Below are 23017 nucleotides of genomic sequence, written 5' to 3' on the forward strand. Positions count from 1 at the left end.
AGATTGGAAGAACAAACACTGTTAAAATGTCTGTACTACCCAAAGCAATCTCCACATTCAATGCAATCCCTATCAAAATAACATCAGCATTTTTCACAGAGCTAGAATAAGTAATTCTAAAAATTGTATGGAAGGAAAAAAGACCCTCAATAGCCAAAGTAATGTTGAAAAAGAAAAGCATAGCTGGAGGCATCACAATTCCAGACTTCAAGCTCTATTACAAAGCTGTAATAATCAAGACAGTAGGATACTAGCACACACAAAAAAAGACACATAGATCAATGGAACAGAATAGAAAACCCAGAAATGGACTCACAATTATATGGTGAACTAATCGACAAAACAGGAAAGAATATCCAATGGAAAAAAGAGAGTCTCTTCAATAAATAGTGTTGGGAAAACTGGACAGCAACATGCAGAAGAATGAAACTGGACCACTTTTTTTACACCATACATAAAAATAAATTCAGAATGGATGAAGGATCTAAATGTTAAACAGTAAATCATCAAATTCGTAGAGGAGAACACAGGCAGCAACCTCTTTGACCTTGGCCATAGCAACTTTTTACTATCTTAATTTCCAGCTCAATGGATCACTGTTGTGTGTCCTGATGAAAGTATTCCTCCTTCTGGCTCCAAGACCTCTAGGCTATCAGAACACAAGATCAAGGGAACCTGAAGTAAAAATTATGCCAGGGGGTTACTAGGGGGTAACAATGAGTGGTGCAACTCCCATTTCTACCCTTTGATTCCTGGACCTGTGGAAGCTGGTTATAAGGGAACCATCACCACATATTAAATACTGATGCCAATCAGTATTTAGTACTCTAACCTTGCAAGGTATTGGCATCTAGTTCTGCTACAAATGAGTCTTCAGAAAGGCCATTCCATTATTTTATTGAACAAGTTTCTTCAGAATGGTAGGGAACAGTGCAAGAGCAGTGACTTCTATGATGACAGGACCATTGCTGCACTTCTTTGTGAAGTAAATTCCTTGGTCAGAAGAAATGTGTATAATACTATGACATGGGTAAGGAATTCTGTTAAGTCCAAGACAACGGTTTTGGTAGAACCATATTCATGGGGGTGGGCGTAATCTATATCTAGTAAATGTCTATTATAGTAAGAGCAAAACACTTCCTTTCTATGATTGAAACTGTCCAATGTAACCAACCTGCCACCAGGCAGCTGGCTGATCACTCTAGTAAACAGTGGTATATAAGAAACTCATGTTTTAGTTCCTGGTAGACTGAGCACTCAGCAATGGCTATAGCCAAGATGTCCTTAGTAAATGGAAGTCCATGATGTGTACACATGCATATCTTCCTTCCTTGCCATTGGGTCACTTTATTCATGAGCCCATTGGATGATGACAAAAAATGTTTGAAGAAAAAAGCTGACTATTGTCCAAAATAGGTTATTCTATCCACTTTATTATTTAAATCTTTATCTGCTGAAGTCACCCTTTAATGATTGTTCTTATGAGACACAGATATCTTTATGTTTTTCACCCTTGCAGAGAGATCTGTTCACATACCTCTTCTACAAATTTCCTTAGTCATAGCTAATGAATTGGAATACAATCATACATCTGGACATTTGTCCTCCAAAGTGAACAACCAGGTGCACTGCATCAAATTCTGCCACTTTCCATTCACCTCTGTACTTCAGGAATGTCACAGAGAAGGGTTGTAATGTTGTAGCTGTCCACTTTTGGATGATGTCTGCATTTTGTGCAGAATTATCTATAAACTAGGCCCCAATTTTGTTTCTTCCTCTGTCAACTGATCCTAGAGAATTCCCCATAGATGCATCCTGGGAGAGAGGATAGTGTAGCAGCCTACTGCTAGGCCACTTCTTCACGTAACTGCTGTTGCCTTCAGGGCCTGCTCTGGCCCCTACATATATGTGTGTGTATATATATGTGTGTGTGTGTGTGTATATATATATATATATATATATATATATATATATATATATATATATACTAGTTCCATCTCACAATAGAATGAGCCTGTGAATGCCTAACTTAATGTCCTGGTGGATCAAAGAACATCCAGCTTGTAAGGGCGACTTTGGATGCATATTAAATTAGTGGCCCATAGTTAAGCATCCAGTCTAAACTAAGAGCCTATAGCAGGCCAACGGCTGTTTCTTAAAAGAAGAGTAGTTATCTACCAAGGATGGCAGGGCTTTGTCCCAAAATTCTAAGGGCCACACATGAGGCTCACTACAGAAGCCTACCAAAGGCTCCAAACAGCCTCCCTGCCTGATCTGCCACTTAAAGCACCATTGGATCTGCTGAATCACACGGCACAGCGACAGAGCAGCTTCCACAGCAACCAACACTTACAACAAAGATTTTTCCTGTTCTGAGCCTGCTCAAAACTAGCATTTTATCTGGTCACTTGGTAAATGGGCCAGTGTAGCACACCAAAATGAGGATTATACTCTGTCCCAAACCCACAGGGGCTCACTAGGTGTTGTGACTCCCCTTTGGTTGTAGGAGGGGACTTATGCAACAACTTCTCCTTCACCTTGGAAGGGGTATGTCCACATGCCCTGTATCACTGGCTCCCTAGGAATTTCACTGAAGTAGGCCTCTTAATTTTTGTCAGTTTCTCACCCTCTGTCATGCACCTGTCTTATCAAGAAGCATAGCATAGTTGCTACTTCTTATTCACTGGGATTGAATATCATAATGTCATCTGTGCAATGAGCCAGTGTGACAGCTTATCAGACACAAACAATAGACACAAACAAGATAAAAAGATACCGAAAAAGGACACAAAAGATACTTTATATCATGTGTCACCAGGGAAATACATGTGAAAACCACAAAGGGATACCACAACCCACTTGCATAAATGACTAAAATTGAAAAAACAACTCTTACTGGAAGTAGCATTACAGATCTTCTGTACTCGCAGATAGGCAGCAGAATGAATTAAGAGATAATTATACAGAATTGAAGGAGTCGGTAAATGTAAGTCAAGCTTGCTTTATGTTAAAGCTGTTTTATTTTTCTCTATTTTGGCCTTCACAGGCCAAATTATAAGGAAGTGAGATAACTGATTAATTGGTCTGCCAAAAAAGATGCTGTCTGCTTTTCCTTATCTTACCAATCAAGTCTCATGTGTAGGTTGAACATTTTTTCCTCCTCTTCAAATGTCAAGTAAAAATGTCACAAATAAGCAAATTAAATTTTATTTTTCTGAATGAAAGTTCACTGACAACATTGCTAATGCACAAAAGGCAAACCTGAGTACGTTACCACCATGTTCAAGTTACTTCATGTCTTTTAAATTGGGGTAAAAACAAAGTCTCTGAACTAGCCTCTATGGGCGTGTGTGATCCCACCCACGCTGGCCTTCCTTGCCTCATTTGGTTACTCCTAGCTTCTCCATTTGTAATGTGCCACGTTGTGCTTCTCCCATGACCTAGGCGCTCTGATAATCTAGGCCTTCCAATGATGAAGGTCTTGTGGATGACATATGTCCACAGGCAACAATAACCATGTTAGAAATGAAGACCCTTAGACCCCACTCAGACTTACTGGTACAGAATCTATATTTTAACAAGGTCTCCAGGAGATTCACAAGCATTAAAGCTTGAGAAGCACTGATCTATGGCACCTCTCACTGTGGTTCATCATCTTTGTTCTCCCTTTGACCTCCCCTGAACTTTGCCTAAGATTTCTGATCATACTTCATCTTAAAATGTGGAGTTAGGTGTAGGTCTGGGTTGTGAGCTGTAGATTGTTTGAGGAGGAACTTTCCTTGGGGTTGGCTCTTGAAAAGAATCTAGAACTTTGGCCTCAATAAAATCATGTATGCTTAGCTTAGAGAAGACCATATTAATCAAAGTACTCAGAGTGTCAAAATATATAGACAAACTGAAGTTTGTGTAAACATGTCACAAGTGTCATTTGTGGGAGACAGTAGTGTCATAAAGTGCAATTTCAACTGTTAAAACTAGAAATGTATACCATGACCTGATGTTTATGATTTTAGAGTCTGTATTCTACAGAACGTGTTGCCCTATGGGATACCTGTACTTTTCACACAAATTCAAATCTACAATGCTCAAAAGAGCAGCTTACTTTTGTCCTGAGGGGAATCCTTGGGCACTATTAGGGGAATTTTAGTTCTTCACGCCTTCCTTTTTTTAGCAAAAGCACATAGTTTTATGACAATTGGCCAACTCATATTCAAAACAAACTGGTATAAGCAACATTTTCCTGAGCTTGTGAAGCCTCCAAAGTGAATCAGTGTACAAAGAGTTGCTACCTATGTTATGGTCATTCCATTGCTACTATATTTTTATCTACTTTAGAAAGCCTAACAATTTGAAGCAATTTCCTCAAATTCTTATAAGATATGGGTAAGAGAGAAATGATTTCTATAATATTCATTATTCTTTTCTATACAAAGTTGATATACTATTACATTTATAAAAATTTCACATTGGGTTTACAGGTGCCAAAAAGCCAGGTAAATAATGGAAAAAAATAGTGTGTCAGTTGTATATTTTATTTTGATGGCCATAATCTAGATAAGCAAAATAACTGTGAGGCTGAATTACTCCCTTTAACAATGCTTTATTATCTCTTAACATAGCTATAATGACTTTATAAGATAAGTGTGGTGAACTAAAATGTGAAACAATTTAAACTGAATTTAAGTATCAGGTCTTAATGATTCCTACATAAGAAATGGTTCTGGTTATTCTGATTAAAAGCTCCATTTGTTTAAGTGATCACATTTTCTGATTAATACTTTTAAAGTCACTTGCATATCAACTCTATCCTTTCTCCCACTTCTGGCAATAATTTCATTGATTATTTTTTATATATGTAGCAGGAAATAGGCAGTAAGTGTCCCTTTGCAGCTCCAGCTTTTACGGCTTGATAAGTACCACACACAAGTTGAACTTCAGAATTTTCAATTATTTAATGATTTGAGATTACATGGAAATAAGCCCTTTCCAAATACATATGCATTCAACAATTGCAACCATTGGTTTTGGTTATCTATGTCACTTGTATTTCACTCTGGTTTTTGACTCAGTTTTATTGTGCTGAAAATAAATGGTGGAGAAAAAGTGCTCTCAAGTAAAACCAGCAGGATTTCTAGAAAAAATAAGTTCTAATTCCTGCAATAAAAATTAGAAAGTACTTTTAATATGAATAGAACTTTTAGACAGTGTTAGTATATATATGAACAGCACAAAGTTTATAAAGTTAAACTTAAAATCTCTTGCATACACATACTCCATAGGAAAATAAATTTGAAAATTTTAAGAGAAAAAGAAAAGATTGACATGCCGACAATTTTAAATGAAAACCAAGCTTAAGATAAACTCTGACCCTCTCCTTTTTTGTTTTCCATTGCTTATCTCTGATATGTCCTTCCTCCTCCTTCTTTGTGGTCTTTCCCACACGGACCCATCCATCTATTATTCTCTACTTAATGCTTTTCTTCCATCTCCTGATCTTTTCACCAGCCAAAATTGCTCCTTCTCCTACTTTTACCTCCTTTCTCTTCTTAATGCCTTCCTCTCCATTTTTCTCTTTTGAAAACTTTTATTAAGACAATATCAGGGAAAAAATGTTCTATTTGTTCACCCACAGCACACATACAACAATTGTCCTCCACATTGTTGGGATGTTCAATTTAATTTCCCTGTTCACTGCTGTGCAATTTGTTTCCCATTCACTTTTCATTAGTCTCTGTCTTCCACTGCATCACATAATGGAAATTTTGTGCTAAGGCCACTAAAAATCTCTTAATTTCCATTCTCAATTATATCTGTTCACACCTTGTCCTAATACAGCATGTATTTTAGCAATTGGTACCATAACTTTCTTTGTCCTTCCTAAATATCTTCCTCTCTTTATGCTCATGACACACATCTGTCCCGTTTCCCTTCTCTTCTTGATCATTCTGCTCAGTATCCTTTCCTGGTCTCTCCCTGACTTTCATCTCTGTCAGTCAGAGCAATTAGTTTCAACAAGAAATGATGCTTATGAATGGATTTTCTCTAACATAGAAATGCTAGGGAGATAGAAGGAATCAGATGGAAAAAAAATGGGCAGCAACAGAGGAAGCAAGGCAGTCTGTCAACAACAAAAATCGTGTCCCACCACTGGCTCCATGAGGGCTGTGTTCCCTTGCTATGTGGAAATGCCACTGACAGGGTCATTGGTGTGAGTGCAGGATGCGTTTACTGGAGTCTTCATATTGTGCCTTGGCTGCCTTAGCAACTCAAATTCTCTTTTCCTTGTCCCTTTTCTCCCTCATTCCAAATTCCAAATCCAGTGTTGGTGGTTTTCAGTTGTCACATCCACATCTCATGTCCCCTCACTCTAGTTGTTAGGGGGACAGGAAAGTCAGTTGTAGCTCCTTTGGCTTCTAGGGTGGATCGTAAACTTTGCCTGCCACTAAGATTATGCAGCAGAAAGAGGATCAGATTGCTATCTAAAAATGATATATATCCTCTATAACCACCTTAATGTACTTTGTCAGTTTAGTTCCTCACCCTTCTCTTCACTTTGTGTATTCTCCAATGGATAGATGCATACATAGGTATGCCTTCAGCTACCCCAATGATTTTCAAGTCATTATTTGTAGTAGATTCATAGAACAAAGTATTTATTACCTCGCTGTTCAGAGGACATTCTCTCTACACACTGGCAATGCATCCTAATTTCAATGAATTTTTTAAAATTTGAGTATAGTTAACACACAATGTTACATTAGTTTCAGGTGTAAAACAGTAATTGGAAAAGTTTATACCTTGTGCTATGTTCACCACAAGCATAGCTACCATCTGTCACCATACATTGCTATTACAATCATTGACTATATTCCTTATAGTCAATGACTATATTGACTTATTCCCTGACTTATTCATTCCATACCTGGAAGCCCACTCACCCATTTTGCCCACTCCCCCACTCCTCTGGCAAACAAGTTGTTCTCTATATTTATAGGTCTTATTCTGCTCTTTGTTTAAACTCCAATATGAGTGAAATAATATGATATTTGTCTTTCTCAGTATGACTTATTTCACTTAGTGTAATAGTCTCTGGGTCCATTCCTGTTGTATCAAATGGCCTAATCTTATCCTATTTTTAGGACTGGTAATATTCCATTGTGTGTGTGTGTATAGATAGATAGATAGATACATACATACATACATACATACATACATACATACATAGGTGGATATAGATACAGATATGATATTAATATATACATATACATATATATCCATTGTGCATATCCATTGTGTGTGTGTGTGTGTGTATCACACCACATCTTGCTTATTCATTTGTCTATAGATGGACACTTAGGTTGCTTCCATATCTTGGCCATTCTAAATAATGAATGATGCAATAAACATAGTGGTGCATGTACCTTTTCAAATTAGTGTTTTCATTTTCTTTGGGTACACGAGATCTATTTAGTCACCAAGTGACTCCTCTATTCTTCACTGACCACCCCTTCACCTCCAATATGTCACAGAAGTAGTGTTTCTACATTCTAAACTCTTTTCCATCTCTCTCTTCATCTTCCCCATCATTATCAATGTGATTTCACCCATGAACTAGCCATATCATATGTATTTGAATCACTTGAGGAGCAAGTCTAAAATGCAGATTATTAGATTTCATTCTTGACTCACTAAATCTAATTCCAAAATAAAACTTCACAATCTATATTCTGCACAAAAAGTTGCTCAGAGAATTCCAATGTGTAAACTGGGTTGAGAACCAGTGGATAGCAGTAACATCTTCCTGACTAGTATTCCTGACCTCAATTTCTTCTCCCTACAGTCTATTTTCTACACTACCATATATTCACTAAAAAAATAATCTTACAATGCCACTCCCTTCTCTTACATTTTCAGTGAATGCTTATTCAATGATGAATAATGTTCAAGGTCCTTCCTGGGCTATTCAATTCATTTTGTATCCCAGGCTCTTCAAGCTTCTTTCCCTTCACCCAATATCCACATCCCAGATATAGACTTTGCTTTTCATATGCAATCCTATCCAATAAATTTAGCACATATGCGCAATGCCTTTCATTTTCCCAATTCTGTTAACCATGCCACATTTAAAAAATGTGAGTAACTGCATTTATTTCCTAGTCCCCAAAACAGATTCCATCTATTACATAGGTAACACATAAAATTGAGAGGACATTATGATATGCATAATTGTATCTCAAATTTCCTCCCTATATTTTCACATATAAATTCTTACTGACATTTAAAAAACTTATTCCATTTCATTTCAGGCAACACCCAGTGAGGACATGGGAAAGGAAAATGCAACATTGCTGACAGAGTTAATTCTCACAGGACTCACATATGAACCACAGTGGCAAATCCCCCTATTCCTGGTGTTCTTGGTTATCTATCTTCTCACCATTGTGGGGAACCTTGGTCTGATTGCTCTCATATGGAATGACCCTCAGCTTCACATCCCCATGTACTTTTTCCTTGGAAGTTTGGCATTTGTGGATGCTTGGATATCATCCACAGTGACCCCCAAGATGCTGGTCAACTTCTTTGCTAAGAGTAAGATGATCTCTCTCTCTGAATGCATGGTACAATTTTTTTCCTTTGCAATCAGTGTAACCACAGAATGTTTTCTGCTGGCAACAATGGCTTATGATCGCTATGTGGCCATATGCAAACCATTACTTTACCCAGTGATTATGTCCAATACACTATGCATCCGGCTGTTAGTTTTGTCATTTTCAGGTGGCCTTCTTCATGCCATAATTCACAATGCTTTGTTATTCAGATTAACCTTCTGCAATTCCATCATAGTACATCACTTTTACTGTGACATTATGCCATTGTTTAAGATTTCTTGTACTGACCCTTCTATTAATTTTCTGATGGTATTTATTTTCTCTGGGTCAATACAAGTATTCACTATTTTGACTGTTCTTGTCTCTTACACACTAGTTCTTTTTACAATCTTAAAAAAGAAGTCTCTACAAGGCATAAGGAAAGCTTTCTCTACTTGTGGAGCCCATCTTTTATCCGTATCTTTATACTATGGCCCCCTTCTCTTCATGTACGTGCGCCCTGGATCTGCACAGGCAGATGATCAAGATATGATGGACTCTCTATTTTATACTGTCATAATTCCTGTGTTAAATCCAATTATCTATAGCCTCAGAAATAAGAAAGTCATAGATTCATTGAGTAAAGTGTTAAAGAGAAATGCTTAGTACTCATACTAGTATCTGTCCTTCTTCCATTAAAATTACACAAAATTGTGCAGACTAGATGTTGCTATGTGTTGATTGGTGTTTAAAGTTTTTTGCAGTTATAATTGCCTTAGCATTTAAATGACTTAAGGTGAGAATACTAATAACCATCTAAATATGTGTGTATTTTATTCAAAATATAGAAAGAATTTTAATCAAGTATTCCTGTCATACTATAATAATTAAGAAAAAAAAAATATTTTGTATGTTTGTATGTTTTCAGTGTGGCTTCAGAAATGCAGTAAGCACTGTAATAGTGTAATTTTTCTGAAAATAATTTAAATATAATATCTTTGACAGTCATACAGCTGTGTAGCCCGAAGACTCATCACATTTCACTCCATAGTGGAGTCAGTGTTCTGTTTGAGTGAACACAGGCAAAAAAGTATAATGAGTGACCCAATTTCAGTCTACCCTTCCTCTCTCACCACTAATTCCATATACAACCCTACTGAAACCACTGAGGCTCACACACTAAAACTACTCACATCTACCTTTTGTCATAGTCTTATTACTTCTCATACATCCTGTTGATATCCTCTTATTTCCCAAACAATGCTGTCAGATTATTCTTCATAAGCAGAAGTCTGACTCAGTAATATCCCTCTTGAATAACTTTTCAAGGATGGTCGTATCTACCAGTTTATGTGTATATATAGCATACATATATAGAACTCTATATATGCATATGTATATATTTTATGTTCACATGTATGTACAGATGGCATGATATACAGTTGGTATATAAGCATGTATACCTCTCTGTATATATTATTCTGCATTTGTGACCATGGCAGTATTTGAGGTACTTCCCAATAAAATCTTGATTTGATTCTGAAGTCTCTTTCCTCACAATTCTATTGAACTTCTAAGTTACTAAAAGCCTCCCGCATACTTCCTCCTAATATATGTTTTTGTTCATATGGTCTCTCTACAGAGAATCCTTCTTCAAGTGTGCCCATGTTCACATACAATTGAAATGGTGTCCTTTCTTCAAGGTCATTCTTAATATTACAGTTCCTTGGTGCATTTCCAGATTACATCCAAGGAGACAGAAATGCTCACTTGTTTGAAACAATGCATATTTTATTTATTCTTTAAGGCCACCAATGTAATTTATTATTTTTATAAGATCTTTTATTTTATTTATTTATTTTTATTTTTTTACAGTTTTATTTTAATCAGCCAGTGCACATCATTAAAGTGCACTCCTTAATCTTCATCACCTATGTCCCCCATCACCAACACCCCCTCCTCTGGTAACCATCCGTTTATTCTTTATAGTTAAGAGTCTGTTTCTTGGTTTGTACCTCTCACTCTTTTTTTCCCCCTTTGCTTGTTTGTTTTGTTTCTTAAATTCCACATATGAGTGAAATCATATGGTACTTGTCTTCCTCTGATTGATTTATTTCTCTTAGCATAATACTCTCTAGCTCCATCCATCTCACTGAAAAGCAAGATTTCATTCTTATTTATGGCTGAATCATATTCCATTGTGTGTAATACATATATTATATATATTATATATTACATATTATATATATATTATATGTACACTACAACTTCTTTATCCATTGATCAGTCAATAGACACTTGTGCTGCTTCCATATCTTGGTTATTGTAAATAATGTTGCTATAAACATAGGGGTGCATGTGTCCCTTTGAATTAGTGTTTTTGTATTCTTTGGGTAAATACCCAGTAGTGCAATTGATGGCTCATAGGGGATTTCCATTTTAACTTTTTGCGAATTCTCCATACTGTTTTTCACAGTGGCTACACCAGTTTGCATTGCTTCCAACAGTGTAAGAGTTACTTTTTCTTCACATCCTCAGCAACACCTATTGTTTCCTGTGTTTTTTATGTTAGCCATTCTGACAGGAGTGAGGTGGTATCTCATTGCGGTTTTGATATGCATTTCCTTTATGATAAGTTGTGATGAGCATCTGTATGTCTTTGGAGAAATGGTTGTTCACATCTTCTCATATTTTAATCAGATTATTTGTTTTGGGGGTGTTGAGTTGTGTAAGTTCATTATATATTTTGGATACTAATCCTTTATCAGATATATCATTTGCAAATAATCTTCTCCCATTCCACAGACTGCCTTTTAGTTTTGTTGACTGTTTTCTCTGCTATGCAGAAGATTTTCATTTTGATGTAGTCCCTATAGTTTATTCTTGCTTTTGTTTCCTTGCCTCTGGGGACATATCTAGAAAAAAGTTGGTATGGCCAATGTCTGCCTGTGTTTTCTTCTAGGAATTTTATGGTTTCAGGTCTCACATTTAGGTCTTTCATCCATTTTGAATTTACTTTTATGTATGGTATAAGAAAGTGATCCAGTTTCATTCTTTTGCATGTTGCTTTCCAGTTTCTCAACTTCATCTGTTGAAGAGACTGTCTTTTTCCCATTGCATATTCTTGCCTCCTTTGTTGAAGATTAATTGACCATATAATTGTGGTTTTTATTTATTTTTTGAGAAAGAGAGAGAGAGATAGAGAGAGAGAGAAATATTACACCTGCAAACAGGGGAGAGGCAGAGGGAAAGGGAGAGAGAGAATCTAAAGCAGGTTCCACAGCCAGCGCAGAGCCCGACGGTGCGGAGCTCAATCTCATGATGGTGAGATCATGGCTTGAGCCAAAATCAAGAGTCAGATGTTTAACCAACTGAGCTACCATGCACCCCTAATTGTGGTTTTATTTCTAGATTTTCTATTCTGTTCCATTGATTTTCTATTCTGTTCCATTTTTGTATCATACTGTTTTGATGACTACAGCTTTGTAATATAACTTGAAGGCCAGAACTGTGATGCCTCCAGCTTTGCTTTTCTTTTTCAAAATTGCTCTGGCTATCCAGGGTCTTTTGTGGTTCCATACAAATTTTAGAATTGTTTCTTCTAGTTCTGTGAGAAATGTTGTTGGTATTTTTATGGTGATTGCATTAAATGTGTAGATTACTTTGGGTAGCATAGACAATGGAATATCTTTCCATTGTGTCTTCTTCAATGTCTTCCATCGGTGTTTTATAGTTTTCAGAGAACAGGTCTTTCAACCCTTTGCCTAAATTTATTCCTAGGTAGGTTATTCTGGGTGCAGTTGTAAATGGGATTATTTTCTCAATTTCTTTCTGCTGCTTCATTATTGGTATATAGAAATGAAACATATTTCTTTACACTGATTTTGTATCCTGCAACTTTACTAAATTTATCAGTTCTAGCAGGTTTTTGGTGGAGTCTTTTGGATTTCCTATATGTAGAATCATGTCATCTATAAATAGTGAATTTTTTACTTCTTATCAACTTGGATGCCTTTTATTTTGTTGTTATTGTTTGATTGCATGGCTAGGACTTTCAGTACTATGTTTAATAAAAATGGTGAGAGTGGACATCCTTTTCTTATTCCTGACCAGAGAGGAAAAGCTCTCAGGTTTTACCACTGAGGATGATGTTAGCGGTGGGATTTTCATAGATGTACTTTATTATGTTGAGGCATGTTCCCTCTACACTTACTTTGTTGAGGGTTTTTATCATGAATGGATATTGCAGTTTGTCAAATTCTTTTCTATGTCTATTGAATGAAGATATAACTCTTAACCTTTTCCTTATTAGATGCGATGTATCACATTGATTGATTCGGGAATATTGAACAATCCTTTCAAACCAGGATTAAATGTCACTTGATCGTGGTGAATGACTTTGTTAATGTATTGTTTTACTTGGTTTGCTATTATTTTATTGAGGATTTTAACATCTATGTTCATCAGTTAGAGATATTGGCCTGTAGTTCTCTCTCTCTCTCTCTCTCTCTCTCTTTTTTTTTTTTTTTTTTTTTTTTTTTTTTTTTTTTTTTGTGGTGTCTTTATCTGGTTTTGGTATCAGGGTAATGCTGGCCTCATAGATCATGTAGAACACTGACACTTATTTCAATTTGAGGTGTCTCTCTTTCTTTGACTGAATGTTAACATTTCTCTGAATGGTATTGATAAATGGTTCAGAAGAGAAATCAAATGGAATAAAGGAGTAATATTTGTTCATGGTGATCAATTCAAATCAATTTATTCAATTCATAGAATGACTTTAGAAGTATTCCTTCATTTTCTATATTTTGGTACAGTTTGAGAAGAATAGGTATTAACTCTTCTTTATGTCTGGTAAAATTCACATGTAAAGCTCTCTGGTCCTGGACTTTTGTTTGTTGGAAGTGTTTTGATTACTGATTCAATTTCATTATTGATAATCAGTCTGTTCAACTTTTCTAGTTCTTCCTACTTCAGTTTTGGTAGGTTATATGCCTCCAGGAATCTATCCATTTCCTCTAGGTTGTCCAATTTGTTGGCATATAATTTTTCATAATATTCTCTTATAATTGTATTTCTGTGGTGTTTCTTATTTTTTCTCTCTCATTTGTGATTTATTTATTTTGGTCCTTTCTGTTTTCTTCTTGATAAGTTTGGCTAGAGATTTATCAATTTTATTGCTTTTTCAAATAACCAGCTCTTGGTTTCATTAATCTGTTCTGCTGGGTGTTTTTTGTTTGTTTGTTCATTTTGTTTCTATATCATTTCTTTATCTTCTAATCTTTATTATTTCTTTCCTTCTGCTGGTTTTTAATTTTATCTTTTGCTGTATTTTTTAGCATCTGTAGGTGTAAGATTAGGTGGTTTATTTGAGATTTTTCTTGCTTCTTGAAGTAGGCCTGTATTGCTATAAACTTCTTTCTTAGAATGGATTTGCTGCATTCCAAAGGTTTTGAATGGTTGTGTTTTCATTTTCATTTGCTTCCATGTACTTTATAATTTATTTCTTTTATTTCCTGGTTAACCCAGTCATTGTTTAGTAGCATGTTATTTAACCTCCATGTACTTGTGGTATTTCCAGAGTTTTTCTTGTGGTTGAATTCTACTTTCATAGCATTGTGGTTAGAAAAGATACATAGTATGGTAACAATTTTTTTAATTATTGAGGCTTATTTTGTGGCCTAATATGTGAGCCTGTAAAATGTTCCATGTGAACTTAAAAGAATGCATATTCTGGGGCACCTGGATGGCTCAGTTGGTTGAGCATCTGACTTGGTTTTGGCTCAGTCATGGTCTCATGGTTAGTGGGATCAAGCTCTTTGTTGAGCTCTGTGCTGACAGCATAGAGCCTGCTTTGGATTCACTCTCTCTCTCAAAATAAATAAAGAAACTGAAATAAAAGAAAGAAAAGAATGTGTATTGTGCTGTTTTAGGATGGAATGTTCTGAATGTATCTGTTAAGTCCATGTGGTCCAGTGTGTTGTTTGAAGCCATTGTTTCCTTTTTCACTTTCTGTTCAGATGATCTGTCCATTGATGTAAGTGGGGTGTTAAAGTCCCCTACTATTATTGTATTATTATTGATTAGTTCCTTAATGTTTATTATTAACTGTTTTTTGTATTTGGGCACTTCCATGTTGGGTGCATAAATATTTGCAATTGTTATGTCTTCTTGTTGGATTGTCCCTTCTATTATTGTATGGCATTCTTTTTTGTATCTTCTTACAATCTTTGTTTTAAAGTCAATTTTTTCTGATGTAAGTATTGCTACTCCAGCTTTCTTTTGACATCCATCTGCATGATAAAAATTTCTCCATCCCCTCACTTTTAATCTTCAGGTGTCTTTAGGCCTAAAATGAGTCTCTTGCATACAGAATATAGATGGGTCTTGTTTTTTATTTTTTTAATTTTTAATTTTTATTTTTTTAAGTTTATTTAGAGAGAGAGTGTGTGTAAGGGAGAGAGGGGAAGGCAGAGAGGAGCATGGGAGAGGGGCAGAGAGAAAGAAGGAGAGACTGCCAGCGCAGAACCTGATGCAGGGCCTGAACCCACAAACCAGGAGATTGTGACCTGAGCTAAAGTCAGATGTTTGACTGAACCACCCAGGTGCCCCAGGTCTTGTTTTTTTATGCATTCTGTCACCGTATGTTTCAATTGGAACAGTTAGTCCATTTACATTCAAGGTAATTATTGATAGATGTGAATTCAGTACCATTTTATTACTTGTTTTGTGGTTGTTCTGGAAGATTTTCTCTGATTCTTTCTTATCTTTCTCTCTTTCACAGTTTGCTGGTTTTCTTCAGTGATAATATTGGATTTATTTCTCTTTATTCTTTGTATATTTATTAGTGGTTTTTGACTTGTGGTTACTATTAGGTTGGTATGTAACATCTCCCACATATAGCAGTCTATATTAAGTTTGAACCCATTCTTTACTTCTCCCCACATTTTAGGTGTCTGATTTTACATTCTTTTATTTTGTGGGTTCCTTGAATGACTTTTAACAGAAAGATTTTTGTTTTTTTGTTTTTTGTTTTTTGTTTTTACTGCTTTTATATTTCCTACCTTCATATTGTCATTTTTGGTCTTTCCTTCTCACTCAAAGAGTTCCGTTTAATATTTCTTGCTGGGCTGGCTTACCTGGTCATGAACTTCTTTAGTTTTTATTTGTCTCCTTGTATTCTGAATGAAAGCCTTACTGATAGGGTATTATTGGCTGCAGATTGTCCCCACTCAACACACTGAATATATCATGCCACTTCTTCCTGGCTTCAAAAGTTTCTGCTGAAAAATTCAATGATGGCCTTATGGTGTTTTCTTTGTATGTAACTCTCTTCTTTTGTATTTCTGCTTTTAATATTTTTTTCTTTATCACTACATTTTGCCATTTTAATTACAATATGCCTTCATGTGGATCTGCTTTTGTTGATTTTGTTGGGTGTTCTCTATGCTCATGGATTTGGATATGTTTCCTTCCCAGATCAGAGTAGGTTTCAGTTACTATTTCTTCAAATAAGTTCTCTTGGGGCGCCTGGGTGGCGCAGTCGGTTAAGCGTCGGACTTCAGCCAGGTCACGATCTCGCGGTCCGTGAGTTCGAGCCCCGCTTCGGGCTCTGGGCTGATGGCTCAGAGCCTGGAGCCTGTTTCCGATTCTGTGTCTCCCTCTCTCTCTGCCCCTCCCCCGTTCATGCTCTGTCTCTCTCTGTCCCAAAAATAAATAAACGTTGAAAAAAAAAATTAAATTAAAAAAAATAAGTTCTCTTTCCCCTTTTCTCTCTCCTCCTCCCCCCCTGCTCCTCCCCCTCCCCCTCCCCCTCCTCTTCCTCCTCCTCCTTCTTCTTCTTCTTCTTCTAGGACTTTAATAATGCAAATGTTATTATGTTTGATGGAGTCACTGAGTTCCTTAAGTTTATTCTCATTGTGCATAATTCTTTTTTTTCTCTCTTGTTCAGCTTAATTACTTTCCATTACTCTTTTAGGTCATTAATTTGTTCCCCTGCTCCTTCCAGCCTGCCATTCATTCATTTTTCCTCTATTTCCTTAACTATTATAATTTCCAAATTTGATTTAAAAGATAAATTTATTTTTTTAACAAAGATCCTTGTTGTTGTAGTCTACAACCTTTAAATGATTGTGTTGTTCTTAGGATTGATCAAAAGAAACACTCTGAAAACTGAGATGTAACTTGGGTGTGCAGCAAGATTGAAGTAAAACACAACTTAAAAATATGCTATATCCTATTTATGATGATAGTTTTCTAAATGGAGAAATATGTTTAAAAAAGGGGGGTCACCTGGGTGGCTCAGTCGGTCGAGCATCTGACTCTTGATTTCAGCTCAGGTCATGATTCCAAGGTTGTGGGATCTCTGTCTCTAAAATTAAAAGTTGAAAAAAAAAAAAAAAAGAAATGTGTGGCTGCATTCACATAGACATTTATATTTTGTTTTTAAAAGAAAGCTTGCTTCTTTCTTGCTTCTTTTGTATTCTTAAATGAAGCAGAATTTTTTTTCTCTTTTATTTGAACATGGTAGTTTCATTCTTGTAAGATATATCATAGGTATTGATGCTGTGTAACAACTGTAACTAGCATGTGGTCCAGAATACACATTTTTTAAAATATCTAAACTGCTCTTTTATATTTATAATTTAAAACTTCCAAAAAGTTTACAAAGAATTTCACAAATTAGCTTTCAGTGAACTGCTCTTTTTACTATGGTAGGTTCTTAAAAAAAAGTATTTACTCTTATAAATGAAATTTTCTGATCATCTGAAACACTGACAATTATATCAATTTGAGATGTCTTTCTCTCTCTCTCCATCTTTTTGACTGACTATTAACATTCCTCTGAAAGGTATTGATTAATGGTTCAGAAAAGAAATTTAATGAAGTAAAAGAGTAATACTTATTCATGGTGATCAATTAAATTATTTGCCTAACTTAAGCAAACTACTGTCTGTAACTATCAATTTCACATGAGGTGACAGAAAAGAGTCTGAGAATACCTGTGAAATATGTTTGTTTCTTTTTATTGCTTGAAGATATGTTTAAAGATAACTGGTTTAGGAAGATGCTAAATAATAAGTTTTAAGTTAACTGCATTCTATAAGTGTGTTTTATGTTTAAACAAAAAGGAACAGTTTTTTGAAATGTTAAAAAAAGTCAACACATTTAGGAGTTATGTAAAAACAAACACCAATCAAATCTAGAACAATATTTCCTACTCTGGGTTATGAATTACATAGGGTAGAATATCAGTAAATATATTAGGTAGGTGTGAACACCTCTCTAGTCTAGGATTTCTTTTTGTTGCTGTTGTGTTTCTTTTAAAATCATGGTTCTCAGACTTCAGTGAGCCTCAGATCACTTGGAGGGTTTGTGGAACAAAGACTGATGGGCTTCATTACCAGTTTCGACTTCAGCAAGTTTATGCTGTTGGATTGGGACCACATTAGATAGCTAACTACTCTTTTAAATAATCAGTGAAGTAAAAATTTTAAAAGTGGGTGATGGCCATCGAGGAGGGCAGCAGTGGGTGTTGTATGGAAACCAATTTGACAATAAATTATATATATATATATATACATATATATATATATATAAATTTTAAATCAAGATATGTCAAAATGCAGTTTTTTTACATCCCCCATTTCCTACTTAAACAGCACTACGCAAGTATTCTAAAAATCTTCATATTTTTAGCACTGTCAGTTTTGTACTTTCCTTCCTGTCTGGGCAGATGGATGCAGATTTCAATGGAGCATCTGCTCCAAAAGATGATGTATTGTGGGTGTTTTTATTACTTTTTCTTGAAAACATGCTTACCAATAATGATAGCCAATCAGCATCAGAAACAGTAAGATGTATTTATCTATACTGATATCATATATCTGAAGATATTTATTATAAGACATTGGCTCACATAATTATGGAGGATAACACATCCCACGATTTGTAGTCTGCAAGGTAGAGACCCAGGAAAGACAATGGTATATTTTAAGTTAATGGAATTCTCTACCTGAGACAAGGAGAGCTGATGGAAGGATATAAATTCAATCCATCAAGTCTGAAGGTCTCAGAACCAAGAGCACCAAGTGCATCAATTTCACAGATCAACTAGTCAGGCACAGTGAATTCAACCTTATTCTGCTGTTTTCTTTTATTCAGCCCACCAGCATCAGGGAGGGACATCTACTTTATTCAGTTCACTGACATAATCTCTACTGGACACACCCTCACAGATACAACCAGAAATAATATTTAACCAGATATCTGGAAATCCTATGGACGAGTCAAGGTGACACATACAATGAACCATCATACATCCACCCACTGTTAACTTAACACTCATCCACAATTCCTTAACCATACTTAACTCCAAGTAAAGACGATAGCAAGGTCACAATTCCACCTAGCATGATACAACTGTGTTGTATAAAACTGAAAATGCACTAACCCTTTCCCCAGAAAAGAGGGTGAAGTCTCTGCGTGATGCTTACTCTTCTCCTTGATATCTGGTAACTTAAACACTATGATGTCAAATTAATTGTAATTAATTACTATTCAATAAATTGAATACATTTTATATTACATAATAAGAGAATATGAGTAGAAAGAAAATGAAGATATTTGCTATTTATATACACATACATATATACATACAGAAATATATGGGTCTGTATAAATAAACACACACAAATATATTCTTACCAAACTGAGGAGTAAATACTTATGGCAATTACAGTCCTCATTTCTGTAAAAAGTCATGTGGGAATAGCTGGTATTTATAATTACTTCCTCCACTACCTATTCTATAATCCCTTTTTCTATAGCAAGCACCTCAGCTGGTCAGTTTTTTTTTACCTGGTCATTCTTCTTTACTTTCATTCCTTAAGTGTCTGGCCAATAGAAATCCTGTTTGGATTGGTTTGTTGGCAGTTTTCCATTGACCTTAATTATAAGGAATAGCACTACTAAGAGATGCCCTAAGTAATGTGAATTTCAGATATACTTGTCCTCATTTCCATTGTGGAGAAGTAGTCCAATTTCTCCTTGGTAGTCTCATCATCTAGCAGAGTAACTCCCTTCATTGCATGATGGTTTAACGGAAGGAAGAGCATAAAGTAGCCTAATTCCAGTCTTAACTTCCTGCTCAGCAGAATCATTGTGTGCTGGTGAAAGCATTCCTTCCTTTGGCTGTAAGGCAATTAGAACAGAAGAGCAGAAAAGCAGGGGTACAGGAAGTAAAAATCATGCTAGTTTATCATGAGAGGTAATAGTGAGTGGTGCCACTTCCATTTCTACTACCTGATTTGTAGATTCATGACTTCTAGCTAGAGGAGAAACAGTACTGAATATTGGACACTGATTCAGAAAATATACAGCCTTCTGGAGACCAATGCCAAGCCCTGCTGGTCATGCCGTCTAGGTGGTGCAGTAACTGAGTTTCAAAAGATGATTCCATTGTTCTAGCAAACTACCTGTATCAGGTTGGCTGGGAAGTGGTAAGAAAAGTGAATACTATTATCAAGGAGCCACACTTTATTTACAGTGAAATGAAGTGCTCGATTAGAAGCAGTGTGGGTGAATTACCATGACAGTAGATTAGGAATTCTATAAATTCACAGAGTGTTGGTAGAAGCATCGCATGCAAGACAGAAAATCTGCTTCCAGAATAAGTATCTATTCTACTAAAAACAAACACTTCCCAATCCATTATTGTAATTAGGCCAATGTAATCAACCTGCCATGAGGTAGGTGGCTGATTACCCCAATGAAGAGACTCAGTGTTAATCTATGCTGCTGGCAGACTGAGCACTCAACAATGTCCATAGCTGGGTCAGCCATGATAAATAAAATTACCTATTATGGAGCCCACATATAACCTCCATTTGTGCCACCATAGCCCCCTTTTTCATGAGCTCATTTGCTAATTACAGAGTTGGCAGGAGAAATATGTTGACTGGTATCTATTGAATGGGTCATCCTACCCATCTGATTAAAATCTTCCACTGTAGAGCTCTCCCTTTGTTGAGCATTTATACAGTACACAAATATATTCATGTGTTTTGTTCATTTAGAGGGATCTATCCAAATACCCTTTCCACAAATTTCCTTGTCATTTTCCAGTCATAATCTGTCAATGTCCTTGACCATTCACCCAAACCATTTCTCAAAGCCCTTGCATCATTACATAGCCAGATACATGGCTAAGATTCCTAGCAGGTAAATGAACAATCAGGTAAATGCTCAAACTTCTGCCCATTGAGAGGATTTTCCTTAATTACTGTCCTTCAGGGATGTCCCAGAGACTATCAGTAGTGCTACAATTGTCTACTTTCAAATGGTGTCTGTATATCCTGCAGAACTAGCAGTAAACCAGATCCAGGTCATCCCTCTGTCTACTGTGAGAACCCTCTGTAAGGCCAAAAGTGTGGCTAGAATAGAGAAGCTAGCCTGTAAGGGGTGGGAAACATGGGCATTTGGACCACCTCTTCATGTAACTTACTGGGAGGCCTGGGAAGGCTACATCATGTATATACCATGTCATGTGTGGCCATGTACTCTCATATTAATGGCTTGGTGGGTCAGACAATACCCAGTTCAGGAAGGGCAGCTCTGGTCTCATGGGAATTTGGTGGCCCATGGTTAAGCGTTCAATCTCTACTAAGGCCTAGTAGCAGACCAATAGCTGTTTCTCAAATGGGGAAGAGTTGTCTGTAGTGATGGCATGGCTTAGCTCCAAACCTAAAGGCCTGTGCTGCAATTTACATATACAGACCTGCCTAAGGCTCCAAAGAGCATCCCTATCCACCACTAGAACTTCAACCACCATTGGTTTTGCTGGATCATATGACCCAAGTGGCAGAGCAGCTTGCATAGTCTCTCACACCTTTGCAAATTCTTCTTCTGTTCAGAGTCACACTTAAAAGTAACAGCTTTTTGGGGGCACCTGGGTGGTTCAGCCAGTTAAGTTTCTGACTTCGGCTCAGGTCATGATCTCGCAGTTTGTGAGTTTAAGCCCCGTGTCGGGCTCTGTGCTAACCGCTAAGAGCCTGGAACCTGCTTAAGATTCTGTGTCTCCCCCTCTCTCTGCCCCTCCCGTGCTCATGCTGTCTGTCTCTGTCTCTCATTAATAAATAAAAGTTAAAAAAAAAAAAAAACAACTAATAGCTTTTCTGGACACTTGGTAAATGGGTTGAAATAATATGCCCAAATGAAGAAGACATTGCCTTCAAAATACACAGGGTCCCACTAGCTCTTGTACTTTATTTTTGGCTGCAGGAGGGAGAGATACAACAATTTATCTTTTACCTTAGAAGATATATCTCCACATGACCCACCAATTGGACCTCTAGAAATTTCACTAAGATAAATGAGCCCTGAATTTTGTTTAATTTATTTCTGAACTCCTGGTATGCAAATGCCTACCAATAAGTCTACAGTAGCTGCTGATTTTGCTCACTAGGTCCAATCAGTATAAGAAACATGTGTGATATCTTATGGAAGGGAAAGAAGATCAAGATCCTTGAGTGAATATTTGCAAATCATGCATCTGATAAGAGCTATGTATCCAGAATATACAAAGAATCTGAAAACTGAATAAGAAATATACACCTCAATTTAAAAAAAGAGAAAATACTTGGACACTTGAGTAAATGTCATATAGAGACACAAAAATACATTCAATATAATTCATCACTGGGGAAATGCAAATGATGACCATAGTGAGGTACCATGACCCATCATTGAAAATAACTAAAATCGAGACTACTCATAATGGAAAAACAGCCATGCAGACTTTTGTACTCATAGATCTGGCACAAAATGAGGTGAGAGATAAATATACAAAGTTGAAGGGGGAATTAAATTTAACTCAAGTTTGGGTTGTGTGAATTGTAACATGCTCCTATTGCTTACTCACCCTCCTGCTGAGGCTTTTCTTTTCATCTATGTAGTTTATTTCTCCTCTTTTTGGCTTTCACAAATTCTAAGGACAAAGGATAACTGATTAATGACTCTACCAAAATATAGACCCTTTGCTTTCCCCCTAGCTGCCAATCAAGTCCCATGTGGAGGTTAAGCATTTTTTTCTACTCTTCACACATCAAATCAAAATATTGCTATTTCTTCATTGTCATATTTTGACATGTATAATGTCATTATTTTCTGAATGAACATTCATTTTCATTTCCCTCCTAATGCTGAAAGGCAAACATGAACACCTTACCACCTTGCTCAAAATATCTAACTAGTTGTCCTTAAAAGTGAGATAAAGAACAGGGGCGCCTGGGTGGCTCAGTCGGTTAAGCATCCGACTCTGGCTCAGGTCATGATCTCACGGTCCGTGAGTTTGAGCCCCGTGTCGGGCTCTGTGCTGACAGCTCAGAGCCTGGAGCCTGCTTCAGACTCTGTGTCTCCCTCTCTCTCTG

At 36.4% G+C, this 23017-nt stretch overlaps 1 protein-coding gene across 1 annotated transcript; it reads left to right on the top strand.

The window, feature by feature from the left end:
- The first annotated feature begins 8306 nt into the window (after positions 1-8306).
- On the top strand, positions 8307-9254 carry LOC123576089 (olfactory receptor 5H2). Its single transcript, XM_045437093.1, has one exon. It carries the CDS (start codon positions 8325-8327, stop codon positions 9252-9254), a length of 930 nt encoding a protein of 309 aa, XP_045293049.1. The 5' UTR covers positions 8307-8324.
- The last annotated feature ends 13763 nt before the right edge of the window (positions 9255-23017 follow it).

Source organism: Leopardus geoffroyi, chromosome C2 (genome assembly GCF_018350155.1).
Source record: "Leopardus geoffroyi isolate Oge1 chromosome C2, O.geoffroyi_Oge1_pat1.0, whole genome shotgun sequence".
NCBI lineage: Eukaryota > Metazoa > Chordata > Mammalia > Carnivora > Felidae > Leopardus > Leopardus geoffroyi.